At 40.1% G+C, this 25,513-nt stretch overlaps 1 protein-coding gene across 2 annotated transcripts in view; it reads right to left on the minus strand.

Annotated features, from left to right (window-relative positions):
• LOC127417227 (C-myc promoter-binding protein-like) overlaps positions 1-25,513 on the minus strand; it is a 54,619-nt gene that overhangs the window by 14,492 nt on the left and 14,614 nt on the right. The window contains exons 11-20 of one of the 2 annotated variants that reach the window (XM_051657084.1): positions 21,962-22,062; positions 20,950-21,171; positions 19,294-19,439; positions 18,830-18,856; positions 15,340-15,473; positions 14,229-14,361; positions 13,010-13,216; positions 12,750-12,878; positions 11,545-11,689; positions 1,116-1,238 (exon numbers count right to left, since the gene is read on the minus strand). In XM_051657084.1, coding sequence (XP_051513044.1) covers positions 1,116-1,238; positions 11,545-11,689; positions 12,750-12,878; positions 13,010-13,216; positions 14,229-14,361; positions 15,340-15,473; positions 18,830-18,856; positions 19,294-19,439; positions 20,950-21,171; positions 21,962-22,062 — 1,367 coding nt within the window. The remainder of the gene's footprint in view (positions 1-1,115; positions 1,239-11,544; positions 11,690-12,749; positions 12,879-13,009; positions 13,217-14,228; positions 14,362-15,339; positions 15,474-18,829; positions 18,857-19,293; positions 19,440-20,949; positions 21,172-21,961; positions 22,063-25,513) is intronic. The other variant, XM_051657085.1, reaches the window with a different exon arrangement.

The following is a 25,513-nucleotide window of genomic DNA, read 5'->3' on the forward strand; positions in this document are numbered from 1 at the left end:
CAGTAAAGTGGATAAATCTCCACATTTTACCAGCCTCAACCAGTAGATGGCGATATGCAAAAAGAATGAAAATCACCAGAAAACAAAATAAGCTGAATTTGGAAGTGAAAGTGAAAGTTGAGATTTATAGCAAACAATTACTTAAATATTGATCTGTTTCTCATCCACACCTATTATATCACTTCTGTAGACATGGATTTAACTACTGGAGTCATATGGATTACTTTTATGCTGCTTTAAAAATGTTTAATTCTGTTCACCATTCTACAGAGCTGAGATATTCTCCAAACATTTTATGTTTGTGTTCTGCAGAAGAAAGAAAGTCATACACATCTGCGATGGCCTGAGTGTGAGTAAATGATGAGAATTACAATTTTTGGGTGAACTATTACTTTAAGGTTTTGGGTGATTTGATGCAGCAGGTCAGAGAGAGCTCTCAGGGAACTGCTTCACATAACATTATTTCAGTATAGCACATCATAACATCATAAATAAGAAAGAAGCACTGATTTACTCTCACATATACTGTAACAGGGTAAAAACACACTGACAAACACACTCACAGGGCGGGTGCTTATGAGTCACACTGAGAAAGCTGATGGGGCATAAAGTTATCATCATAGTACTGCCTACAGAGGGGAGCTAAAATAACACCATTACTCATTTCTTCTTTCCTTTCTCGCCTCTCTCTCTTTATTCCAGTCAGAACTCTGTTATTGCACTACACGCAAGATCTGAAGTCTCTTCTGTCAAAACTATACATTTCATCTCTCAGATCTACTCGGTAAGCAATAATGCCTACAGCTTTAGAATACTTCAAAATGCCATGCAAACATACAGAGACCCTTTCCACTCCTCTTCCTTTCTCTCTGATGACATCTTTCAGCACATTCACAGAACCAGATGTATGAAACTAATGTGTATGCTTGAAAACGAGGAAAGATTGAAAAGTGAGAAAAACTGCTACATTAAGGAGAGATCTCTTTTCACTCCCACGTTGAAAAATAATGACCCTCAGAGAGACTTCTGACGAGTTTGAAGGAGAGGGAGGCACATTCTGTTATGCAGAATGATGACAGAGGAGAGAAAACAGAGAGTAAAGAAAGACCAGGTACCTGTGCTGGATCTGTCGTCACTAGAATCCATTTTAGTGAAGTCTGTATCAATGGAAGCTCGCTCTGCTGAATCGTTTGTGCTGTCCAGACTGCCATGGCTGACAGTGTCGAGATCACTGGCATCTGCTCGAGAGAACAGCATGAAAGAGAGTTAGCAGGAGAACTAAAAAAATAACATGTTTCAAAACAACCACAGACTTCAACAGTGCTTCTCAACCGGCTATTCTTCAGGACCTAGATGGACATCAAGAGGTGATCTAACACAGTACTGAAATAGTTTATTGTACAAAAGTAAACAAACATGTCCTTAATTTTTTTTAAGTATTAATATTACCATGAACTGCATAGGCTCAACAATCTCCAAAGATATTAATATAATTTGTGTTCCTGTAGCTTAACTGGTAGAGTGTTGCGCTAATAATGGCAAGGTTGTTGATTTGAATACCAGGGAGCGCACATGCTGATAAAATATTTAGTTTGAATGAACAATATAACTTTAGATAAAAGTGTCTGCCAAATGCATAAATGTAAATATGACATAATTTAACAAAACATGACAAAATTGATAAGAAACTGATTTCATAAATGGATAAACAACAGCAAAATTATGACTGAACTCGTACTTAAATTTAGTCTGTGTCATATTCTTTTATCTTGTGTAGTTTTGTTCATGGCTTTCGAGTATGAGGGCATGTCATACAACCTGTCCTGCATAATTTTGCTAGCTTCTACCAAGTGACAGATGAATTTGGGAAAAAATTACAATACCGTTTAAATGGACACAGCCTTTGTCATCAACAAAAGTTAATAAGCCTATTTATTTTGCTATCCTATTCCTAACAATGCATGATTACACTATATTGCCAAAAGTATTCCCTCATCTGCCTTTAGACGCATATGAACTTAAGTGACATCCCATTCTTAATCCATAGGGTTTAATATGACGTCAGCCCACCCTTTGCAGCTATAACAGCTTCAACTCTTCTGGGAAGGCTTTCCACAAGGTTTAGGAGTGTGTTTATGGGAATTTTTGACCATTCTTCCAGAAGCGCATTTATGAGGTCAGACACTGATGTTGGACGAGAAGGCCTGGCTCGCAGTCTTCGCTCTAATTCATCCCAAAGGTGCTCTATCGGGTTGAGGTCAGGACTCTGTGCAGGCCAGTCAAGTTCTTCCACATCAAACTCGCTCATCCATGTCTTTATGGACCTTGCTTTGTGCACTGGTGCGCAGTCATGTTGGAACAGGAAGGGGCCATCCCCAAACTGTTCCCACAAAGTTGAGAGCATGGAATTGTCCAAAATCTCTTGGTATGCTGAAGCATTCAGAGTTCCTTTCACTGGAACTAAGGGGCCAAGCCCAGCTCCTGAAAAACAACCCCACACCATAATCCCCCTCCACCAAACTTCACAGCTGGCACAATGCAGTCAGACAAGTACCGTTCTCCTGGCAACTGCCAAACCCAGACTCGTCCATCAGATTGCCAGATGGAGAGGCGTGATTCGTCACTCCAGAGAACATGTCTCCACTGCTCTAGAGTCCAGTGGCGGCGTGCTTTACACCACTGCATCCGACGCTTTGCATTGCACTTGGTGATGTATGGCTTGGATGCAGCTGCTCGGCCATGGAAACCCATTCCATGAAGCTCTCTACGCACTGTTCTTGAGCTAATCTGAAGGCCACATGAACTTTGGAGGTCTGTAGCGATTGACTCTGCAGAAAGTTGGCGACCTCTGCGCACTATGCGCCTCAGCATCCGCTGACCCCGCTCTGTCATTTTACGTGGCCTATCACTTCGTGGCTGAGTTGCTGTCATTCCCAATTGCTTCCACTTTGTTATAATACCACTGACAGTTGACTGTGGAATATTTAGTAGCGAGGAAATTTCACGACTGGACTTGTTGCACAGGTGGCATCCTATCACAGTACCACGCTGGAATTCACTGAGCTCCTGAGAGCGGCCCATTCTTTCACAAATGTTTGTAGAAGCAGTCTGCATGCCTAGGTGCTTCATTTTATACACCTGTGGCCATGGAAGTGATTGGAACACCTGAATTCAATTATTTGGATGGGTGAGCGAATACTTTTGGCAATATAGTGTATATGGGTTTGTATTTAGCATTGTACTTTCCTGCTGGCCACGTCCCTACAGAACAGACCTTTAACCTTTTTTGGGTCGTGACCAACAAGTTGAGAACCACAGCTGTGCAAAATGGACTTCAGACGAGCTCCAAGCCAACAGAATGCATCATATTACAAAGGAACAACAAGCAGAGAAAAGCAATCAACAAATGCATCAGCCAGTCAGTTCTTTAGTCCCTTGTGTGCAAGATAAATTCAGTCTGCACAACAAAGCTACAGTTTTTTTGGAGGGGTGAGTTGAGGCAATCGTTGCTTTAATTACTTGTTTTAATTACAAAAGCCCATTGTGCATTTCTCGTAATATGCCATTTACAGGGGGTTGTGTGGGAAAGGAGATCACATCAATAGAGGACTGTGAACTGTGGTAGTTGAGGAGGCTGCTATCCTGCTCTCGTCTTTATTGGACATATTAAAGCCTCTCTGATTCAGCAGGCAGGCAGGCAGGCTGGGTCAGGTCTATGTGAGGAGGGGGAAGATATATGCAAAATGGTTCCTCCCTGAGGCACTAGCCTCTGGTTGAGCAATCCTGCCGCTGTGTAAAATGGTGGAAAAAATCTCTGACAGTGGGAAATGATATTGAGTTTGTGCTTCCCAATAGATGAGGCTGGCCTGAAAAATCACAAGGCAAATCTTTACACTGAAACAAGACTGAACACTAGTAATATAACTGGCTGTTTTGAATAGAAACTAAAAGGCCTGCTGGGGAACAGGGAATCAGAATGATTATTACTTTGCAGAAGCAATTTATGTAGCTATTAACGAACTGGTTTGAACTTTCTGGCCTTTGCTTAACAAAATTTCTATTCCAAAATCTAGTGACCTGCCTTGTTGTCTTCTGCCTACATAGGCAGCTGCCTTCTGATGGGCTTTTTGCATCCATCTACACTGTTTTTCAATTGTTTTTCTATGTAAACATGCTAGATGGACATCTTGTGCTGGAGCGCCATCTTTTTTAGATGGCGTTTTAAGTTTAAAAGACACCTGTGTTCTGTTCTATTCGTTGTGCTGTATCTAGCTTTTTTTAGTGCAAGAATGTGTTCAGTCTTAATGGCCCTAAAACTGTATCCATACTGAAATGGGACCCCATGAGTGCAACAGTGCCTGCCCACATATTCAGCTGTCTGGGTTCCAGAAGTATTTTCCCCATTCATTTCTTCCATAGACTTTTCATAAAATCCTTCATAAAGGAGTTGTAAGCCATGAACCAAACCAACCAGCTCAGAGGTAAATCACAACATCACAAACTTTGTTTTGAGGCAAAAAAAATGTAAAAATCAGACAAAAAGACAAAAGTACAAGGCTGTGTACTTACCCTCTTTCATGAGGACACAGACTACAATCCCTTTAAGCATTGCGAATGATGTCATTTAATAAAAAACTATGGGAATATATTAAACTATTGATTTTAGGTTGTTAATTCTAAGTATAGAAACGATATACATTCCGTTTATAGCAAAATATTCAGATATGTACAAATAGGTAAGTAATTTAAGGGTGAAGAGACAAAAACTCGATTACGTCTTTCACAATGCGTCATAAGAGTGGATGGTCGCTCCGAAGCACTTTTTGTGGGCTTCGCTGGTCACGGTTCTCTGATTGGTGAAGCTTTCTCTGCTGTACCATGGGTAATGTAGTTGTTTACAATGAATTACACTATCAAATACGATTTTTCCCGATTAACATTTCTGATTGATTCGTAGATATAACACAGAAATACACAACATATATACATTGAATCAACATTTAACCCCCACTATTACCCCTCCCCAATCACCAACCCCACCCTGACCCCCAACGAACACCCCTGTGGTCACACATAAGAATGCACACACACACACAAAAAAATAATAATAAAAAAGTTTAAAAAAAAAACACATATATATATATATATATATATGGTGGCTCAGCGGTTAAGGCTCTGGGTTACTGATCAGAAGGTCGGGGGTTCAAGCCCCAGCACCGCCAAGATGCCACTGTTGGGCCCTTGAGCAAGGCCCTTGACCCTATCTGCTCCAGGAGCGCCGTATCATGGCTGACCCTGCACTCTGACCCCAGCCTAGCTGGGATATGTGAAAAAGAAGAATTTCACTGTATATGTGCAAATGTATAATGTGTGATAAATAAAGAAAATTAATTATAATTATTATAATTAAATATTATAATTATTATAATTAATTATAATTATATATATATATATATATATATATATATATATATAATAATCATACACATCTAAAACTATACCTCTCTCCACAGCCCCTCCCTGAGAGTCCCCCAAAAATGCTAAATAACTGCCCATTTCCTATCAAACAAATCCCAAATCCCCAGCCTTCTACATGACACCTCCTCAAAAGCTGCCACCCTCCACATCTGCGCACACCATTCCCGAAATGAGGGCGCTCCAGCCGACTTCCATCCCCATAAGATAAGCTGTCTGCCTATCATAACACTGGTCAGAACCCAATTTTTTATGTGTTTATCCCCCATACTGATGACCGCCCCATCACCCAAAATACAGAGTCTGGGGCAAAATGAAATTTGAGTGCCCAATACGTCACACATAAAACTCTGAACCTTCAACTAAAATTCTTGTATCTCAACACACCACCAAAAAACATGGGTTGTGTCTCCATCTTCTGATTGGCATCGCCAGCAGGTGGGGTGTCTTTAAGACCAAGCCTATACAATTTAGACCCCCTCTAGATTGTATAGGCTTGGTCTTAAAGACACCCCCACCTGCTGGCGGTGTAATCTATGTAAAATCTTGAATTGCATAAGGCGCACCCTTGGATCTCTAGATACAGACTTGACGTTTTTTAGAATCCTAGCCCACACTCCCTCCTCCAATACCTTGGTTTAAATCTTTCTCCCATAATCTCTTGATAGAATTTAAAGCTCCGTCCCCCAGACTCTGAATTAGCAGGGAGTAATACACTGATGGCTCATGACCTTTTCCAAAAGCAGTAATATCCTCTCCCAGAGTATCTGCCGCTTTAGGTGGGTGCTTACTACTCCCAAAAATAGTACAGAGCAGGTGGCACAGCTGTAAAAACTGAGATCTGGGAATCCCAAAATGTTGAACCAAATTTTCAAAGGATCTCAACACTCTCATATAGGTAACCGAGAATATTAACCTCCCTCACAATCCACTCTGACCAGCAGAAAATTGCTTGAAATAAGGGAATACAATTCATTTTAATAACAATAACCTTCCTAAACATAGATAAATGTAATGAAGCCCACCTGCCCACATCTCTCAAAAACCTTTTTATTAAGGGGTCAAAATGAACACTAACTAAATCACACAATTTTTGTATTTATAATTTTTTATTATTATCTCTGTCTTGTTGCTGTATTGTATTGTTGTGCACTGGAAGCTCCTGTCACCAAGACAAATTGAAACACTTGACTGAAATGTTTCTCATGATCTTAAAAATCTTTTGATCTTAAGGTGTATGCTTAAATGTTTGAAATTAGTTTTGTAGACAAAAATATAATTGTGCCACCATATTAATTTATTTCATTATAAAACTAAAATTTAATAAAAAAAAAAACGTTTTTGAAATTGATGACTTGGACCAAATAATAAAGAAAAGCAGCCAATAAGTGCCCAACATAGATGGGAACTCCTTCAATACTGTTTAAAAAGCATCCCAGGGTGATACCTCAAGAAGTTAGTTGAGAAAATGTCAAGAGTACATGTCTGCAAAATCTAGGCAAAGGGTGACTACTTTGAAGATGCTAAAATATAACACAGTTTTGATTTAATTTGGATTTTGTAGTCACAACATAATTCCCATAGTTCCATTTATGTTATTCCATAGTATTGATGACTTTACTATTATTCTAAAATGTGAAAAAATAAATATAAAAATATATATAATAAAGAATGTGTAAGTATTTCAAAACTTTTGACCGGTAGTGTATGTGTAAGCATACCTGGCAATAAAGCTGATTCTGATTCTGAAATTTGCTGGGAATAAAATGCCCAAGTACTTAATGCCCTGTTTGGGCCACTGGAAGACGCCCGGCTGAAAAGCCGTCACTGGGCAGTACACTGTCAGAGCCAAAGCTCCGGATTTAGACCAACCGACTCTGAATCCTGAGAACTTAGAAAAGGAATTAATAATTCTGTGGAGGCAAGGCATAGATCTAGTGGGGTCAGAGACGAATAATAAAATATCATCTGCGTAAAGCAAAAGCTTATGCGCCATACTTCCCGCCATCACCCCTGTCGCAGCTGTTAATGGTTCCAGGGCAAGACAGAACAATAATGGGGAAAAAGGGCAACCCTGACAGGTGCCCCTATCCAGAGTAAAATAATCTGAAATTAATCCATTTGTTTATACTGCCACTACCGGGTGTCTATAAAGTAACTTATTCCACCCAATAAAAGTATTCCCAAACCCATATATTTCCAAAATCTTAAAAAGAGAATCCCACTCTACCATATCAAACATTTTGACCTTTCCAGCGTCAAGTGAGATGGCAGCGACCGGAGTCTGATCATTCGCCACTGACCACATGATATTGATGAAATGCCTAATGTTGTCAGAAGAGCTGCGGCCCCGAATAAACCCCACCTGATCTATATGCATAAGAGATGTCATAACTTTACTTAATCGGTTAGCCAGAATTTTTGACAATATTTTTATGTCTAGCTGGATCAGGGAAATTGGATGGTAACTCTTACTCTCGCTTGGATCTTTGTCCTTTTTAAGAATCAGACTGATCCGGGCTTGTGTCATGGTTGGTGGAAGATTTCCATTCTTTAATGATTCCGTATAAACTTCTAACAAAAGTGGAGCCAGTTCTGTAGCATAAGATCTAAAAAAATTCAGCGGCAAAGCCGTCTGGCCCCAGAGCCTTGCCTGTAGGCAAGGCCTTAATTACCTGACCAAGCTCCTCCAAGGTGTTCTCAGAATCAAGAGAACTGTTTTGCTCCATCATCAGTTTAGGGAGTTCTAATGGTTCCACAAAGTTCCTAATATCTTCATCAGTAAACGAAGACGTGGAACTATAGAGATCAAGATAGAATTCTTTAAAAGCATTATTAATATCAATGGCTGAGGTAAATATTTTACCACCAGCAGATTTCACTGAGGGAATGGTAGAAAAAGTCTCTCTCTGCTTAATATATCTAGCCAAAAGCTTCCCTGCTTTGTCCCCTGACTCAATGTATGACTGTCTTGCCCTGAATAGCCAAAACTCCACCTTCAGTGACAAAATAGTATTATATCTGTATTTCAATCGGGTCAATTCTCTGAGGCCATCAGACGACATTCGGCGCTTCAGCTCTGCCTTGGCACTTTTAATATTCCCTTCCAACCCCACGAGTTTTTGTGCTTCGGATTTTTTGGCGAATGAGGCATATTGTATGATCCAACCCCTAAGAACTGCCTTAAGTGCCTCCCAAGCCATGCGCACAGAGGATACTGAGGACCAGTTGGTCTCCATATAAACATTGATTTAGTATTTTAACATTTGTTGGAATTCATGATTTTGCAAAAGGGATACATTAAAGCTGCAACTATATGATTTATTTTTCTCCGTATGTGGCAACATCTCTAAACTCACCAGGGCATGATCTGAGATTAAGATGTTTCCAACTGAGCAATCAACAACAGATGAAATGAGGGACTTAGATATATATATATAAAAATCTATTCTAGAATAAATCTTATGGACTGATGAAAAAAAAATTATAGTCCCTACCAGATGGGTTCAAAAGTCTCCAAATATCTGTAAGACCAAACATCCTGTGAAGCGTCAATGTTGCTCTAGGGGGCTTACACACTTTTGCTTCACTATGATCATCAATAGATTAAAGTCTCCTCCCAATATTATATCATGAAAGGTGCCAGCGGCTTGCAACATCCCTTCAAGATCTATAAAAAAAGCCCTGATCATCAGCGTTAGGTGCTTAAATATTAGCCAAAATCAACCTTTGCCCCTGAATTTCTGCTAAAACAATAATGACTCTTCCTAATTTATCTTTAATCTGTTAGAGACATTTGAATTGTAGATGCTTACTTATCAGGGTGATGACTCCCCTGCTCTTACTTGAGCCAGCACTAAAGAAAACATGTCCACCCCCATCTTCCCAAATTTTACAGCTTCCATATTAACATATGACATTTTGACATATTAGAAAAAATAGATTGTGTGTCAAAAATAAAATTACAAAGACCACATTCCAACATTAGTGCAACAATCAAACCACAAACTTCCCCCAAACCAAACAAACAGAAAAAAGAAAAACATGCGCATTAACCCCGCGCACAACAGCGCCAACTGGCGTCCATCCCTCTAAACTCAAACAGTCCATGTATGCCTACGAGAGCCCCCATGACATATTTGCCATCGGGTTGCTCAAGTCCGGTGTTTCTATACAAATTTTGTGAGACAGAATTACACAACAGAAGATAATCTATAAAACAAACTCCAGCTAATAGGCGGAATAAACACACAGAACGTGTAGATTCATCCACATAACTGTCCCGAAGGTGTGGTCATCCACAAAACAAGCTCCATCTGCTAGCGGAGTCAGCACAAAAATAAAAAGCCATTCAGTTTCTTCGAGCAGTCAAACGAATGTTCAGTGAGCCGGCCCATTTGACTGCTACATGAGTGCAACAAATGAACCAATCACTCCAATGTCCTGCAAGAATACTCCACAAAACAAACTCCAACCAATAGGAGGCATAAGCACAAAGAACGTGCAGATTCATCCACAACACTGTCCCGAAAGAGTGCTGCTACACAAAGCAACTCCAGCCGCTAGGCGGAACCAGCACAAAAAGAAACAAAAAAGGCACTCAGCTTCCTCTGACGGTCAAGTGGATGTTCAGTGAGTCGGTCCACTTGGCTGCAACATGAGTACCACAAAATAACTTACTCAGTCCATTGACTTTATGAAGGACATGTCTTGCTGGGGACATGTAAATATTTTGAGGCCATCCTTAGCATCTATTATCAATTTTTCCGGGAACATCAGTGCAAAAGTGACCTTCTGTTGATGTAAGAGTTTCTTGCATTCCTTGAATCGATCACGTTTCTCTCGTTGAATTCGCTGAGTCTGGGCAAAAGAAAATGCTGTGGTTCTTCCAAGAAAGCCTTCCTTTACTCCTCACCTCGCGTAACATGAGATCTTTATCGGATGATCTCAGAAATTTGGCCAGAATTGATCAGGCGATCCGCTGTCTCCCTCAGCGGATCGCCGAGCCAGAACCCTGTGAGCTCGCTCGATTTTCATCTCCATGGCAGTGATCGATCGACGTATTACAGCAAGGTCCTCCAAGTCAGCAATGACCTTCGTCAGCATTGCCGACACGTTCATCAGTTCTTGCCGAATTTCCTTCACTTCACTGGCCAAATTTGCTCCCGGGCTTGCAGCCTGCTGCTCGGGAGCTTCAGCTTGAGCACATAAGTGTCTTTTAATGTCTCCAGAGCCTGAGGATTTTGAATTCTTTGACATATCGTCTTCCTAGAACAGTTAAGAATCAGGGTGTATCGAATCTCACCGGTTTATGACACAAAAAGTATTAAAACTAGCAAAGTGCGCAGAGCTCGCCGTTCACACGAACCTCGCATGGCGCCACACGACTCCCCTCAAACATAATTTTTAAACAATGAAGTTGAAATAAAGCAGATGAATGGCTTCAACGGACGCATATACCATCAATGAACAACCTCGTAGCTCACAGTAGGTCTGCCTCTTAAGGTTTATAAATTATCGTTGAAAATCAATTCATCTATGGGATTAAGGAATGGGATTTTTACTTCTGGAACTGTTACTTCTAGACTGTTGCACTCTATTGGCAGCAACTCTATCCGTAATACAAATAGCGTTCATGTGAAGTCCATGGGAGACTCTACTCAACTTGTTTCAATAGAGTTTTCTGATAACTAGCTAACAACGTGATACTCTATTACCAATGAGTAAAAAAATGCACATCAAAAACAAATATTTGGTAAAACTTTGGGTTTTACATTGAGTTTACATATATTGGTTTTCTTTATTGAATTAAATACAATTATAATCAACATTTCTCTCGTGTCACCCCGCCATCGTTTTTATTCACTCTGACTGTTGCTATGCATTTTGGCATTGCGTCCTTCGCAAAGGGAAAATGCATTGCTGTCTTACAATTTGGCCAAATGAAGGCATCTTAGAAGGCAACATAATCATGTGTAGTTTTTCTACATTGAATCTTTATTTTTACAGGGAATTTAAAGAGTGTGTCCACTTGTGAGGAATGTGTGAAAGGCAGTGGTTTGAGTTTACCAGACATATGGGTGTCTTTTGGGTGGGTGGTCTGCCTCCTCCACACTTGTTTGAACAGCACCACACCCCGGAGCACATTTCTTAGTTTTCCCCAAAGGAAGTAGCCCCCTCTGGTGGAGGAAGGCCATGTGCTCTCCAGCACTGCCTGGGGATAGAAGAATACATTGAGACACATTCAGATTAACAAAATAATTCTACAGTGCAACACCTCTCATTGTCTTAAGTAGATTGTGTTCTCTCTCAAGGACTAACTGTAATTACTTTGATAGAATTGGACAGAATTGGAGAAGCTGCCCAGACATACTGTATGTGTTTCTCTGAGTGTGTCCTCTTGGTATTTTGGTACATCTTGAAAAGAAGTGGGTCCCTAGTGAGTTGATTGCTTGTCTACACATTTGTCTAATGATAATAGGCATGGGAAACAAAGTCACAATCAAGATCCTTTGCCAGCTTGAAGCTTTTGAGCATTAGAATAAAAAAAAACTACTTATGATAAATCTGTTCTTTCTCTCTGTCTACTGAAAAAAATAAAAAATAAATAAAATACGGAAAGGAGAGAAATTACACAAATACTGAATGTCATTGTTCACCTAATAAGGAAATCTAAATAAAAAAATTAAAAATGTAAACTTTTAAATTTTTTAAATGTAAACATTTTAGCAGTTGTAACACAAACAGTGATTTTCAGCAACAAAGTGACCAAAAATGTAGAGCTGCCGATTTTAAATGGACAACAGTAACTGCAATGTGGACATGTTCAGTAATGCAACAAAGTTGAGGAAAAACTTCAACTGCAAATGAGCAGTGACACATTGCTCAGACTACCAATACGAGTGAAATAATTGGAGCATCTTCTGAGAGAAGTCCCCTGTGTTCATCTTGTTCATTCTGTGCTTCTGCAATTTACATGTATATTCAAACGCTTTCCCCTCTAGAATGTAAATTTTTTTATCGGCAAGAAAACTGATTCCTTGTCAAACTAGAATGAAATATTATTTGCCTGACAAACATTCTGTTCGTCATCAGATTTTTTAACATTATGGTGAGTTGTTCGTTATGAAATAGGAATGCCAACAACGAACAACCATACAAAAATCACTGAACACCCAGTGAGACAGAATCAGTTGTAACTGTGCCCTAAAACTGCTCTTTCGATGCATATTTATCTAGAATGCTTTAGATTGCTGTGTGTCTCCAGCACTTACTCTGTTGTAGTATCCATATGTAATGGCATTTGGCTGCACTCCGGCTTTCTTCATCTCAAAAAGAACCCGAACAGCCAGAACAGGCTGCCCATACTGCCCACACAGCTGCATCAGGACCCGGTAACACACCTCCATCAGAGCAGAAACAAACCATTACTTACAAAACCATGCAAAATGAAAATTTCCACTGGCTGGGTGCAGTACAAACTGTTCCCGCTTATAACCAATACCAATCAATGCAGTCTATTACTGGACTCTACCTCATCAGGAGGCTGCAACTTTTTGTCCTGCATTTTTCTCAGCACGTCGTAGGCAGTATGCAGCACCCGCACCTTAGAGTGGCAGGCGCTGACGTACGCGGGCAGGCAGATGAACCACAGGCCATGGCAGTACCTGAGCAGACACTTGGACCACATCTGAGGGATGGAGGAGTATGTCTTTGCCATTCTCTGGGCTGATTTGATCTCCTACGGAGGCCAGATCAGAGAAAGGACGGGGTATTAGAGAGGTGGGGGAGAGATTCAAGAGGTCCTTGCTGCGGACTGTAGCGTAATAACAGTGGTTTTCATCTACTACGTCATGGACATCCATTACATAGTGGATTAAATCCATGTTTTAATAAATATAAAATGTTTGGAGCCATGATATACTGGATGTTTTTAATGCAAACATTTTATTCAGCATGTACAGTATGTAGCATTATGTGTAAATAAATTTTTTTTATATTAGTAGTATAGTACAGTGTACTAATAACTTTTGAACATCTGGGATTTTAGTCTTTTAAAGAATATGAGAGTATTTGGAGTGAGTTTGTTTGTATGGATGATGACTATTATATGTTTTTTTTATTCGTGTGGTACTTTTCGAGAACATATACAGTCCTATTTCTTCTTTAATTTGATTTGTATTTTATACTCTGTCACGTACATCACAGAGGGACAGAGAAATATATAGCCTTTATTTGATTCATACATTGTCTATTACACGCCTATGACTGTTTCTACACATCTATGAAACAAAGACTCTATAAGACAAGAGAATAATTATACAGTTGCAGATAGATATGTTGAGTCTCTAAACCTTATATTTTGGACAGCAAAACTAGTAGATTTTTATTTCCAAAATGAAGTTAAGTGGATTATGGACAAAACATATATTGTTATAAAATATGACTTACTTGAGATGACAAGAATAAAAATAATCTTATGTATCCTCCAATGGTCAAACCTGTCAAATAAAACTGCCTATAGGCTATATGCCGTACTGACAACACTAGCCTAAATAACATAATATTGTAAAGAGACTCTAATGTAATATGTAGCTGTGGGTATGCACATTAAAAACATCCAATATGTCACGGAAGTCGACTACGTAGTGGATTATATCCACTATGTCCTCATGCTACAGTCCACAGCGAGGACAGTCTCGAGAGATTTGACAAGTGGGATCATGGGGTGTGATTTGGATGAGATTAGTGACCTGTTGGGAGCGTCTGAAAATGGCAGCTGGGCTGATGGGACTGATGTGCCTCTCAGCTGAAGTTGCCATGGGGATTCTGGGACCATCCTGGAGCTCGCAGAGTAGGGCGTTCAGTACTGGAAACCCACTGTAGCTGCATGACCAACAACAGTGTGATATAAGAACTTTTTGTCCTTGCTTTTTTATTGTTCTGCCACTGTTTGTTTGCAGTTGAAATAAAAGATTAATGAAAAACAAACCTAGTAATAAGACGTTTTGTTCTTTCATTTACTCTGAACATGCCATATAAAAATAAACCAAACCCAGATGGAATCTGCAGACTTTTATTTTTTTTTATCATGATTTGAACATGGTAAAATCTGTTAAACATAGCTTAGATCACAACCTTGCTGAAAAGACCAGCTTAGACCATTATGAATTTCCATTTTAGGCTGGTTAGTTCTGGTTTGATGACTGGTGGACCAGCACAGCCATACTGTTCACCAGCAAAATATGCTGGTCAACCAGCATGGTCTTTTTGATGAAGATGGTTGACCAACGGAGGCTTGCTGGTTAAGCTAGCTAGGAAGCCTGGTACATAACACAGCACAACATACTGTATGCTGTTGACCAGCAACTTTAGTCTTTTCAACAAGGTATTTTCATATTTGCTAGCTGAAAGCATTATCAACCATTTCATAAACAAAAATGCAAGAGAATGTAGAAATAAAAAATGTCAGAAATGACAGATGTTCCAATTCTGTTGAAATCTGTGGTGCTTTCTGTGGGAGCATATTCTGCATGGGCCTGCGTATGCCTGGGAAATGATCTTTATCTTCAATGTCAAGAAACCCCATTGAAACATAATAGCATCAAATCCCAAAATAACAGATTCACTTAATGTAATCACATGCTCTGTGAGGAGGGTCTATTCTGTTGACACAAGATCTTTAAAAAGGTTTATTCTAGACTCTGCATTCTGGGAGAGGTTTTATAGGGGATTATACTGTATATGATATCACTACAACGCTGTCTATGGTGTGATGTACTGTTGTGTATGTGTATTGTATAGGAGTAAGCATGGGAATTTGTGTGTCAGAATCTTGTACATGTCTGTTTGAGTTTGCCGTACCTATAAACCACAGGCATCTCCTCTCCCTCAAGCAGCGCTGGCAGATCTGGGGGGGTGATGTAGACCGTGTGCTCGCTCTGGTGAGATTTGTCAAGTTCAATAAGCCTCGTGTCCTCGGGCTTCTCGCTGTCCACCTAGAATAAACACTCTTCATCAGCGACAAACTGTCTTCCATTTCCACAGACAAATTCAAGAGTGTAAGAATTCTCTGATTGAGAATTAGGTACCTGTTAATTCTGACCACAAATGAACTGTCAGTGAGGCAACCAAATTTATAAAATACACACTTGCATGGATCGGACACCAGAGTATAAAGAGGAGAAGACAGGCAACTCACAGAAAAAACTTAACATTAAATATGGCAGCTGTCAGAATGAAAGTCATGCCTTTGTGTAAAAAAAAAAAAAAAAGCCAATGACCTTTTTGATAGTGTTTGTTTACTTTAGAATGTGTAAAAATCTTTTTTTGTGGCATGATCTTAGCCAAAGATGCAACATTTAGGATATCATACATCAATCCACAACTGATTTTGGTCAGAATTAAGAACAGAGGCTGGAATCACACTGTATCACAGATCTGTACACACACACACACATGTTGGTGCGGCTATCATTATGAGAACTCTCCATAGACATAATGATTTTTATACTGTACGAACTACAGATTCTATCCCCTAACACTAACCCTAAACCTAACCCTCACACATTTTCAAAAAAACATAGTTTAGTATGTTTTTTTTTTTTTTTTAAGCGATTTGAATTATGGGGACACTAGAAATGTCCTCATAAACCACATTTATAGCATAATACCCTTGTAATTACCAGTTTGTAACCCCCCCCCCCACACACACACACACACACATATCTGACCTCGCCATACAACCATACCAAGGGATTTTCTGCTGTCTGGACATGTTGCAGCTGGCGAAGAGACCTTAAGTGCAGATCATCTGACCTCAGATCAGATGGAGCACAGTTTTAGTATAAATGAGCCCATTAATCTCCCTTATCGTTGTGGCCCACTAATCTCACATCTGTACCAAGAAGCTCTGATCCTCCTAGCTTCCATCCAATCCTCCTCCATCTGCCACGGACGCACTGTATGTGCAGTGACCTGGACTAAACGCGTAATGTTATGTTGCTCGAGGGATGTAAAATCATTCTAGTGCAGTATATAAGTAAGCCATGGTTTGGAGGAGCCACTGTGCATTTAGCCTTCAGACAATTCGGTCTACAAGTCCTATAAATGAACCGTAAATGCATCCTAAAACCCATGCCACTGAACTACATTGGAAACGAGGCAAGCTATCAAATAAAGCAGGAATTTTATATGTGTCGATAGCGGGAAAATCAGTTTAGGCATCTATAAAGCATCCTCAGGAAAAGCATTTGCCTTTCTAAGCTTACTAGATGCACATAAAGAACAATGGGGCAAAATCTCTCTTTCTGAACTAGCCAAATTACCGTAAATGAGCTGAAGTTTTTGGATCAATGGATGCCTCTTTTTAGCAGAGAAAGATGCCATAGATGACTCTGGCATCAATTAAAGTGCTCTGTAATACACCAGCAGCAAAAGGCACCTTCCACAAACTTTATATTATATTAGGTTTACAATTTTTATAATGTTACCATAGTTTGGGACATGTTTAAAACCGGATGTGTGATTGTTATTTGTTTTATTGCTAAAAAAAAAAAAAAAAAAAAAAAAAAATTAATTTAATTAAAAAATGTAATTTAATTAAAAAACTATGCCAGAATAGCTATCAGGGTTGCAAGTTACAATATGCAATATGCAAGTAGCATATTTAGCCTAAACTAAGCGATTACTCAGCAGGGGCTAGCAAGTTTGGGACCAAATGTTGGTTTATAATTGTTGATAAAAATTTCTTGCATATCTCTAACAAAAAACTTTGATAACAGGTTTAAATGGTTAAGATTGTCAACACTCATATTTGTGTAAAAATTGAGAAAATTAAATGTGATTATTTACTATACTGAGATTATAATGTCTTCTTGCCATTCTGTAAAAATAATGTTCCCATTTGGGGTGACCACACATTTGATGTATTTAAAAGTAGCCACTTTTTATATTATATAGATTTATTACAAATAGCATATAACTTGTGCCTCTATGCTTTAAAAGACAACAAAGTATACCCTATTTGTGGAGAGTGCCATAAAATGGGATGTGAACGGTTGGGATTTCACACTATAACCAAGTTACTTTCAGGCTATAGAGGAACATGCTCCGTCCTTTACTGACCTGAGTCCTTTATTCTTTTCCATGTGAATGCAACTCAGAAACCGATGCCAGTTTAAATCAAATCAAGCTGTCCTTTTCATTACCACCATAGTGCTAAAGAACTGTCCTCCAAGGTCCTCACACAAGGGAAGGACAGGCCAGAGCAAGATATGTGTGACTTTTACTGATAGTAGTATAATTGAAAGTGTGCACCAGAGAGCTGTGCATTTGTCTTCACTGCAAACCAAAGCCTTGTAGGAAGGACAGGTGAGAGATGACTCCAGTTTCTCTAAACAAGAACAAATTGTCTGTTCCTTCTGTCTCAGTGCTGTCGAGACAGATAAAAATGTACTACAAAGGCACAATACAGCCAGCTGAGAAAATATTTGTCAGCACTTAAAAAAGGAAGGAAACTTTCAGTGTTTCACAGAAAATATCAGATATTAGATCCATGTGCAGTCTAGATGATCCTGAGATGGGAGAAAACAATTGTTGACTGAAGTGGCACAAGGCACTGAAAAATTAATTATGCATGCAGGATGAATCCGTCTTAGTGGTTCTGCAGAGACTCTGAACTAAACAGCACTGGCGTTTTAATAATGAAGGCAGACAGCACATAAGTGCAGAGCTTTGAGAGGGCCTTCGCTCATTGCAAGATTCATGCAACCTGCTACTAAAAACACCTCGCCACACCCTTGGTGAAACAATAAAGAAAAATATTTAAAAGATATTCAATTAAAAATAATAGATTTGTATTTCAAGAAAGAATACCAGTGCTTGCTGCATAATCAACCTAAACGTAAATGAAATGCTGCATCAGAACCTCTGTTTCAACAATTTGGTTTCCACAATAAATGCAAGAAAGAAGACCAATCGGAATTTAGTATGTAAATATAAGAATGACGTCATCGCTATTGGTTACATTTTTCATGCTACACAATGTAAGTCAAAGGGAGATTTTCAAACATTAAGAATGTTATATTTCTTTAAAAATATAGAGTTTACAAAAAACAAAACAAAACAAAAAACAGCACACCCAACACTGAATCTATCTACAAAACAAAGTTTGAATGGAGTTTGTGCATTTAATACATTGATCACCTTGCAAGTCCTGTAATAATTACATGTCAGTTGTAATTAATTACAAGGCCATTCTAGATAGCCAGAAATGTGATCTTTGTGACCAAAGGTAAATTATTCTGGTGACTGTTGTGTTCGGTTAAAAGAGCCACATATTCAAGCAGCTCACCTTCCCTCCTTTCTCTGTGCTGAATAGCTTTCCAAGCAGGCAGCAAAGGAAACAGAACAAAAAGGAGAGAGAAAGAGAGAAAAATGCAGTGAGAAATAAAGAGGACAGAAAGGAGAAAAGCCGAAGTGAATGAGAGAACATACTCACAGAAAATGTATTACCTGACAAAAGCAAGCCCAAGGGATCATAACAGCACAGCTTATAATGACAACATTTCCCCTTACTGTTTTCATAAATCATGCAGGGTGTGCTCTATTGAACCCTTTGTATTTTCCATATCATTGCTCTTTTCTTACTTTCACTGTAGCAAAGAGCCTGAAGTGTAGTTTAAAATGGAAACTCTGTGAGCCTACAAAAAGCAGCCTATGACGACCCTGATTAGAAGGAGCTCTATTCAGGATAAAGAGATGATATTTATTTCTAAGTGGGAGCTAAATATACATATAGACCAAAAGGTTTGATACCTTGTCAACGCAGTCGTCGAAGAAAGCCAGACTTGCATCTTTATCGCTGACAAAAGAGCACTCTTCGATGAAACGAATGAACATCTGAGTCTTGGTCATGAGGGAGTAAAACTTTTGATGGGATCGGTCACGGCTCTTCAAAAAGCCTGCAAAAAACAAAATCCATTTTTAAAGTCAAGGACATCAAGCTAAGAGTCAGATAAATGCCAATGAGAAAAGGTGATTGTATTCAAGATTTGTATACAAGATTCACTGCCACGGTTGTCTGTTGCAATTAAACATTTAATCAATCTAATTTAGAAGGCGTGTAGTGAATTACGTCATAGTCACAAGTCTTCATTAACAGTCTGCGGCAAGTGTACTCAGTGTGAACAGACTCAGTAAAAGAGTGCAACAGACTCAAAATCAGTGATTATATAAGAGGCTGCAGATGTGTTTTCAGACATTCTATTAATCACTGCAGTTTGCTGGACCTGTCAGCCATGCCTAATTTCCAATGGGGCTTTACCAAAATCGCCACAATAATTTCAAGCCTGATTTGAGCCAGACTGCACAGGCATGAGGCCAGATCTGAGCATTCAGAGCAGCTGCTGAGCTTCGGCATTCCACTAATGAATCGTTGTGGACTCTCTGCATGTGGTTGGGTCAAAACAAGACTCGAAGTGTTTAAAAAAAAAATTCCCACCGTCATTTCTACGCTGATGAATCAATACAATTACAGCTGTCACTGACCTTCATCTTTTCTCCTGCAGCTTTGTTGTAATTACAAACAACAATAGCTGTTCTTCAATCCTTCATATTGTCTTTGTTCTGATAAAGTGAGACAGGAAAAGTACGATAATATATGCCAAGCTATTTCAAGCAACACGTCCATCTTGGCTGGAGGTGTAGGAGTGGTTCTCAACTGGTTTTTGCTTCACCCTGACCCACCTTGTTGAAAAGACCAATAATGTGGGTCACCTGCATACTATATGCTGTGTTTTGGATGCTGGTTTCCAACATGGAGCAAGCCTCCCTTGGTCAACCAGCTTTATCAGAAAGACCATGCTGGTTAACAACTAACCAGCATAATGGAAATTCATGCTGGTCTAATTTGGTCTTCTTGGCAGAGCAGATTTTGCATTAGATATTAAGTGACAACCCAACACAAAATGTGTTTATTGTCCAACATTGAAATGTAATAATATGAATAAAAATTAAGTAAAAATAATCTAAATATCTCTATGTTTATCTTCGTTGCACGTAAACCCGTATTTAAATATAGTCTGGGTCATATTTTCTTTTACATGTAGCTTGCGTAGATTTGTTCATGGCTTTCGAGAATAAGGGCATGTCACGCAACCTGTTCATGTTAGTATCTGTCTGAATAGCTTCTACCCAAGTGACATTTGTGACAAAATTGAGTAGACTTTGATTGGATGTACAGCCTTTGATGTTAACAATTAAAAGATATGGTAAGCATTTTCTCCTTGCTTTTAAAAGTGGATAAGTATTTATTTTGCTGTATTACTGTAACTATGCACACTTGTATGGTTATTTGCAGTTTATCTTTGCATTTAGCATTGCTTTTCCTGCAGTACAGACCTGCGACCCACTGTGGGGTCACAACTCACGACCTACCGGTTGAGAACCACTGGTGATATGCACAAGGCTCACCTTGTAGATCGAAGAGTGAACTGGCATCAGTTGCTTTCTCAGAAGGAGCTTGTGTAATTGGCAACAGGTACGAGCGGTAGCCCTTCAAGATGGCCGCCATGAAGCGCAGAAAAGCCTCCTGGATCTCCAGCTCCAAGGTCTCCAGACTCTTCCCGCCACTGCCAGGCTCCCGCTCAGTCATGAATGCCTCCATCTGGCCTTCCTCACATCTCATCTGATAATCTGTGGAAAATTTACACTCAAGTTATATGAGCAAAGTTCAAACAGGTCACGCAAGAGACCAGCACACTGCTAAATGTACTGATAAACATCTAATTTACAATGTCCAGATTACATAAGTAGAATATTTTAACAATGAAGATTTAGTAGGTCCATTTTGAGATACGGGCACATTGGATAAGCTCCCATCACTTCAGCAAAGTCAGCAAGGAGATCATAGGCTCTTTCTGTTATTAAACATTCACATCAATGGACACAATGTTTCCCATTAAATATATGGGAACACAGTCACTTAGTGCAAAGAGATAAATCATTTTTATCACAACTTCCCAGTAAATCATTTTAGTGTTTAGGTCTAGCTTTAAGAGACAAGTTGATGTCAGTACATTCCATACCAGCCATACATGAGATTTTGGAGAACCGAAACATACTGAAGTCCTGGGTTAAGCATAGTTCAAAGATTGAAGCATCAATCAAATCTCAGGTATCAGTCAACACTCTATACTAGTCCAGCACTCAAAAAAATAAAACTTTGTACCATGCTCTACCTCTATCCAATTGCTCCATCTCTAAATCTCATCACATCTCAAGGATGACTGTGTTTTGCTCTTACTCGGTCAAGCATTCATAAACCATTGTTAGGTAATAAAAATGATACTGTCAGAGTCAAAAGGGACAGAGCAAGGCCACTAGTGTAGTAAGGTTTACTAATATTGTTTTGAAAGAAACTCTGCTAAGAGAAAATGAGTGAATCATTTTTCCGTTGACACAACTGTGACCCCCCCTCACTAACCCTCATCCAGTTGCTGATAGAGATTGCTGAGGGTGTTGATCAGATGTTTACAGGCTTTTCTTGGCAGGATCTTCCAGGTCAGGGCTCTGCGCTCTTCTTTGCTGAAATAGGCCACATGTGTTTATCATTAGAGAGAGAGCAAGGGAAAACAGTTTTCGGGAAAGGGGACAAGTCCAAACCCATGAACAATATAATTAAGAGCTGCCTTAGATTTGTAATGTTGGTCTATAAAGCAAATAGTTTCAACTCTAAATTCTAATTTGGATGAGCAGCATTTCAAGCTGTTGTAAAATTATTATATATGCACACCTGTAACCACACATTTTATATTAAAACTGCAAGTTGCTACATTGCTTGCCAATTGCAAACAGCCTACAGTGAGGATAATTTATGGCATCAGAATTATATCACCAGATCTTGAATTTGAAAAAGCCACCGAATTCATGATCTTGAAAAAAAAACAAGTGTAATTTGATGTTATCGAAAAATGTTGCTGTTAATTTTAAATATTTGAAAATATTTTGTGTGAATTCACCTAAAAAAAATTCAGGTTGTAAAATTCAAGTTCCCCTTCTGTCACTCACTCGATGTTGTGTCGATGTAGTGACACTAGGGGTCGCTCTTGAGAGCCCCGAACACCTCAGATCTTTGAGAAAAGGCCAATGAGAATTGGCGAGTGGAATTTGCATGCCAATCACCCGGACATACGGGTATAAAAGGAGCTGGCTCGCAAACACTCATTCAGATTTTTTCTTCGGAGCCGAGAGGTTGTGCTATCAGCGAGCTGAATACTACTGCTGTTCCATTCACCTCTTAAGAAGCGTATGCTGTTGGATATACAGCAAATTTCCAGCGGCTTTCTCTCCTTCTGCACGACGAATGCAGATTTTGCCCCTGGGCGCTTCGACAGCGCTAAAAGAGTGTATATTCCTGCTAAAGAGTATATTTTCTCTATTAGAGCACACACATTGACGTTGAACGTCTTTTTAAAGACGCGTCTTTATAAAGATGCCTTTCCGTCTTTTTGTGATTCCTGGATGCGGTCGCTATCTCTCCGCTTCCGACGGCCACGGGCGCTGCCTCACGTGTCTGGGTGGCGATCACACTGAGGCAGCGTTCGTGGATGGTTCATGTTCTCATTGCAAGAATATGACCATGGCAAGGTTGGGGTCGTGGCTTTCCTTCTTCAGGTGGAAAGCCACTCTAGTCGCCGGTATCCAGACCACTCTATCCCCGGTGGAGGGCCGGGAGGTAAATCCTTGGTTTCCTTTTCTTTTATGTTCGCCGCACCCCGAACGGGCTGCGGTACCCACATTCTCAAAAGAGCAGTTTCCTCACTCCCTGGGTCACATAGCCAGTGTTTATGACCGCCGTTATCACAGCAACCAGGCACTGAGCACCTGCGACTTAGACGCCGTGAACACGGGCCCCCCGCCTTCGTGCATCCGGTCGCACCACACTCAAACCCACGGCCAGGTGGTTGTGACGGACTACGAGGACGGTCAAAAAGTCCCTCCTCCCCCGTCGCCGACCTCCCCGACACCAGGTACATGGAGCAAGGTAAGTGCTTCGAGGGTCCCCTCAGCGCAGCCACGAGTTCGAGACAAAGCGAGGCTCCTCGACGCAGATTCTTCCTAAGGTTTGCTTTTGATGGCTGGGCATATCAGTACAAAGTCCTCCCCTTCGGCCTGTCCCTGTCCCCTCGCGTCTTCACGAAAAGCGGAAACGGAACGCTGTCTCCAAACAGAGGCTTGCCCACTGGATTGTGGATGCCATCGCTATGGCATACCAGGCCCAGGCCGTGCCCGCCCCTTCGGGAATACGAAAACACTCCACAAGGAGTCTGGCATCCTCGTGGGCACTGGCCCATGGCACCTCTCTAGCAAACATCTGCAGGGCAGAGGGCTGGGCGACACCCAATACCATCGCGAGATTTTACAATCTCCGTGTTGAGCCAGTTTCGTCCCGTGTTCTGTCAGGTACGAACAGATAAGTTCGGGAATACGGACAGCTGGCCAGGTGTATCGCTTGCGTATAGCACCTTTCCCCCTCCAAAGAGGCGAAGATGTGCGCTTCTTTTCCCCATGCGAGTTCATGAACCCGTGAACCCTGGATGTCCTTCCTCCCTAGCCCTGTGGCTCACGAATTCAGCGGAGGAATTCACAGCCAGAACCAGTATGTGGCTAATATGCCCTTACTGAGGTAGGTGCTCCACAGGTGCCAGTTACTCCGGTAACCCCCTGTGATGTATTTTCCGCAGTACGGTCTCCCTGTCGGCAGACCTGCGTCTCCCTTCGACAGAGCCCTCTCTGTCCCGGTTGCTGTGTTTGTAGAGCTCCTCCCCTTTCAGGCAGGACCTACCACCGCGCCTCTTCCATGTGCAGCTCTGAGCCTACATGACGTGCTTGCCAAATGATACCTCCCCTACGGGCAGGATGTGGTCTCCGCGGGGTCTTTTCCAAGTGGTGGAAATCAGGTCTCAATATTCAGGTTGTTGAATATGGGTTGAGAAATTCAGTTGGCAAAATTTGAGGATGACATACGGTAATGCAAGGAAGAGCAAATCATGTCGATGAACATTCAATACTCAAACCAGCCAGTCTGGCACCAACAATCATCCATGCGATTATCTAATCAGCCAATCGTGTGGCAGCAGTGCAGTGCATAAAATCATGCAGAAATGGGTCAGGAGCTTTAGTTAATGTTCACATCAACCATCAGAATGGAGAAAAAAATGTGATCTCAGTGATTTGGAGCGTGGCATGATTGTTGGTACCAGACAGGCTGGTTTGAGTATTTCTGTAACTGCTGATCTCCTGGGATTTTCACACACAACAGTCTCTAGAATTTACTCCAAATGGTGCCAAAAACAAAAAACACCCAGTGAGCGGCAGTTCTGTGGATGGAAATGCCTTGTTGATGAGAGAGGTCAACAGAGAATGGCCAGATAACCGCTCTGTTCAATTGTGGTGAGAAGAATATCGGGTTGGCGGCACAAGGGGGACCTACAAAATATTAGGCAGGTGGTTTTAATGTTGTGGCTGATCGGTATATATATATATATATATATATATATATATATATATATATATATATATATATATATATATATATATATATATATATATACACACATACACACACACGTTCAATACCATTTTTGATCTTCCAACCGTTTAACAGACATACAGAAATATATATTTTTGTTTTTATATTTATAATTTAATACTACACATCTACTAAAAATTTTTTTTTTTTTTTTTTTTTTTGCAGACTAAAAATGAGCTATGAGTTAAAATTAGTTTTGATTATTTGTTTCCACTGGTAAATGTCCTATGCCCATATGATTATGCAATAAGATTCTTGATGAAACTTGCTGTTAGGTTACTGATTAAGTTGATATTTTCTTCAAAATGAATTAAGGAAACATTATAAGTATTCCTACAGTATACCTTTTTGTGTTTTCACAATGTTGTTGTCACAGTTGTTTAAAATTACTTTTGAGCTGTTTCCATTGCTTTGCGATTGTCCAAGAGAGAGATGGATTACATC

Source organism: Myxocyprinus asiaticus, chromosome 26 (assembly GCF_019703515.2).
Source record: "Myxocyprinus asiaticus isolate MX2 ecotype Aquarium Trade chromosome 26, UBuf_Myxa_2, whole genome shotgun sequence".
Classification (NCBI taxonomy): domain Eukaryota; kingdom Metazoa; phylum Chordata; class Actinopteri; order Cypriniformes; family Catostomidae; genus Myxocyprinus; species Myxocyprinus asiaticus.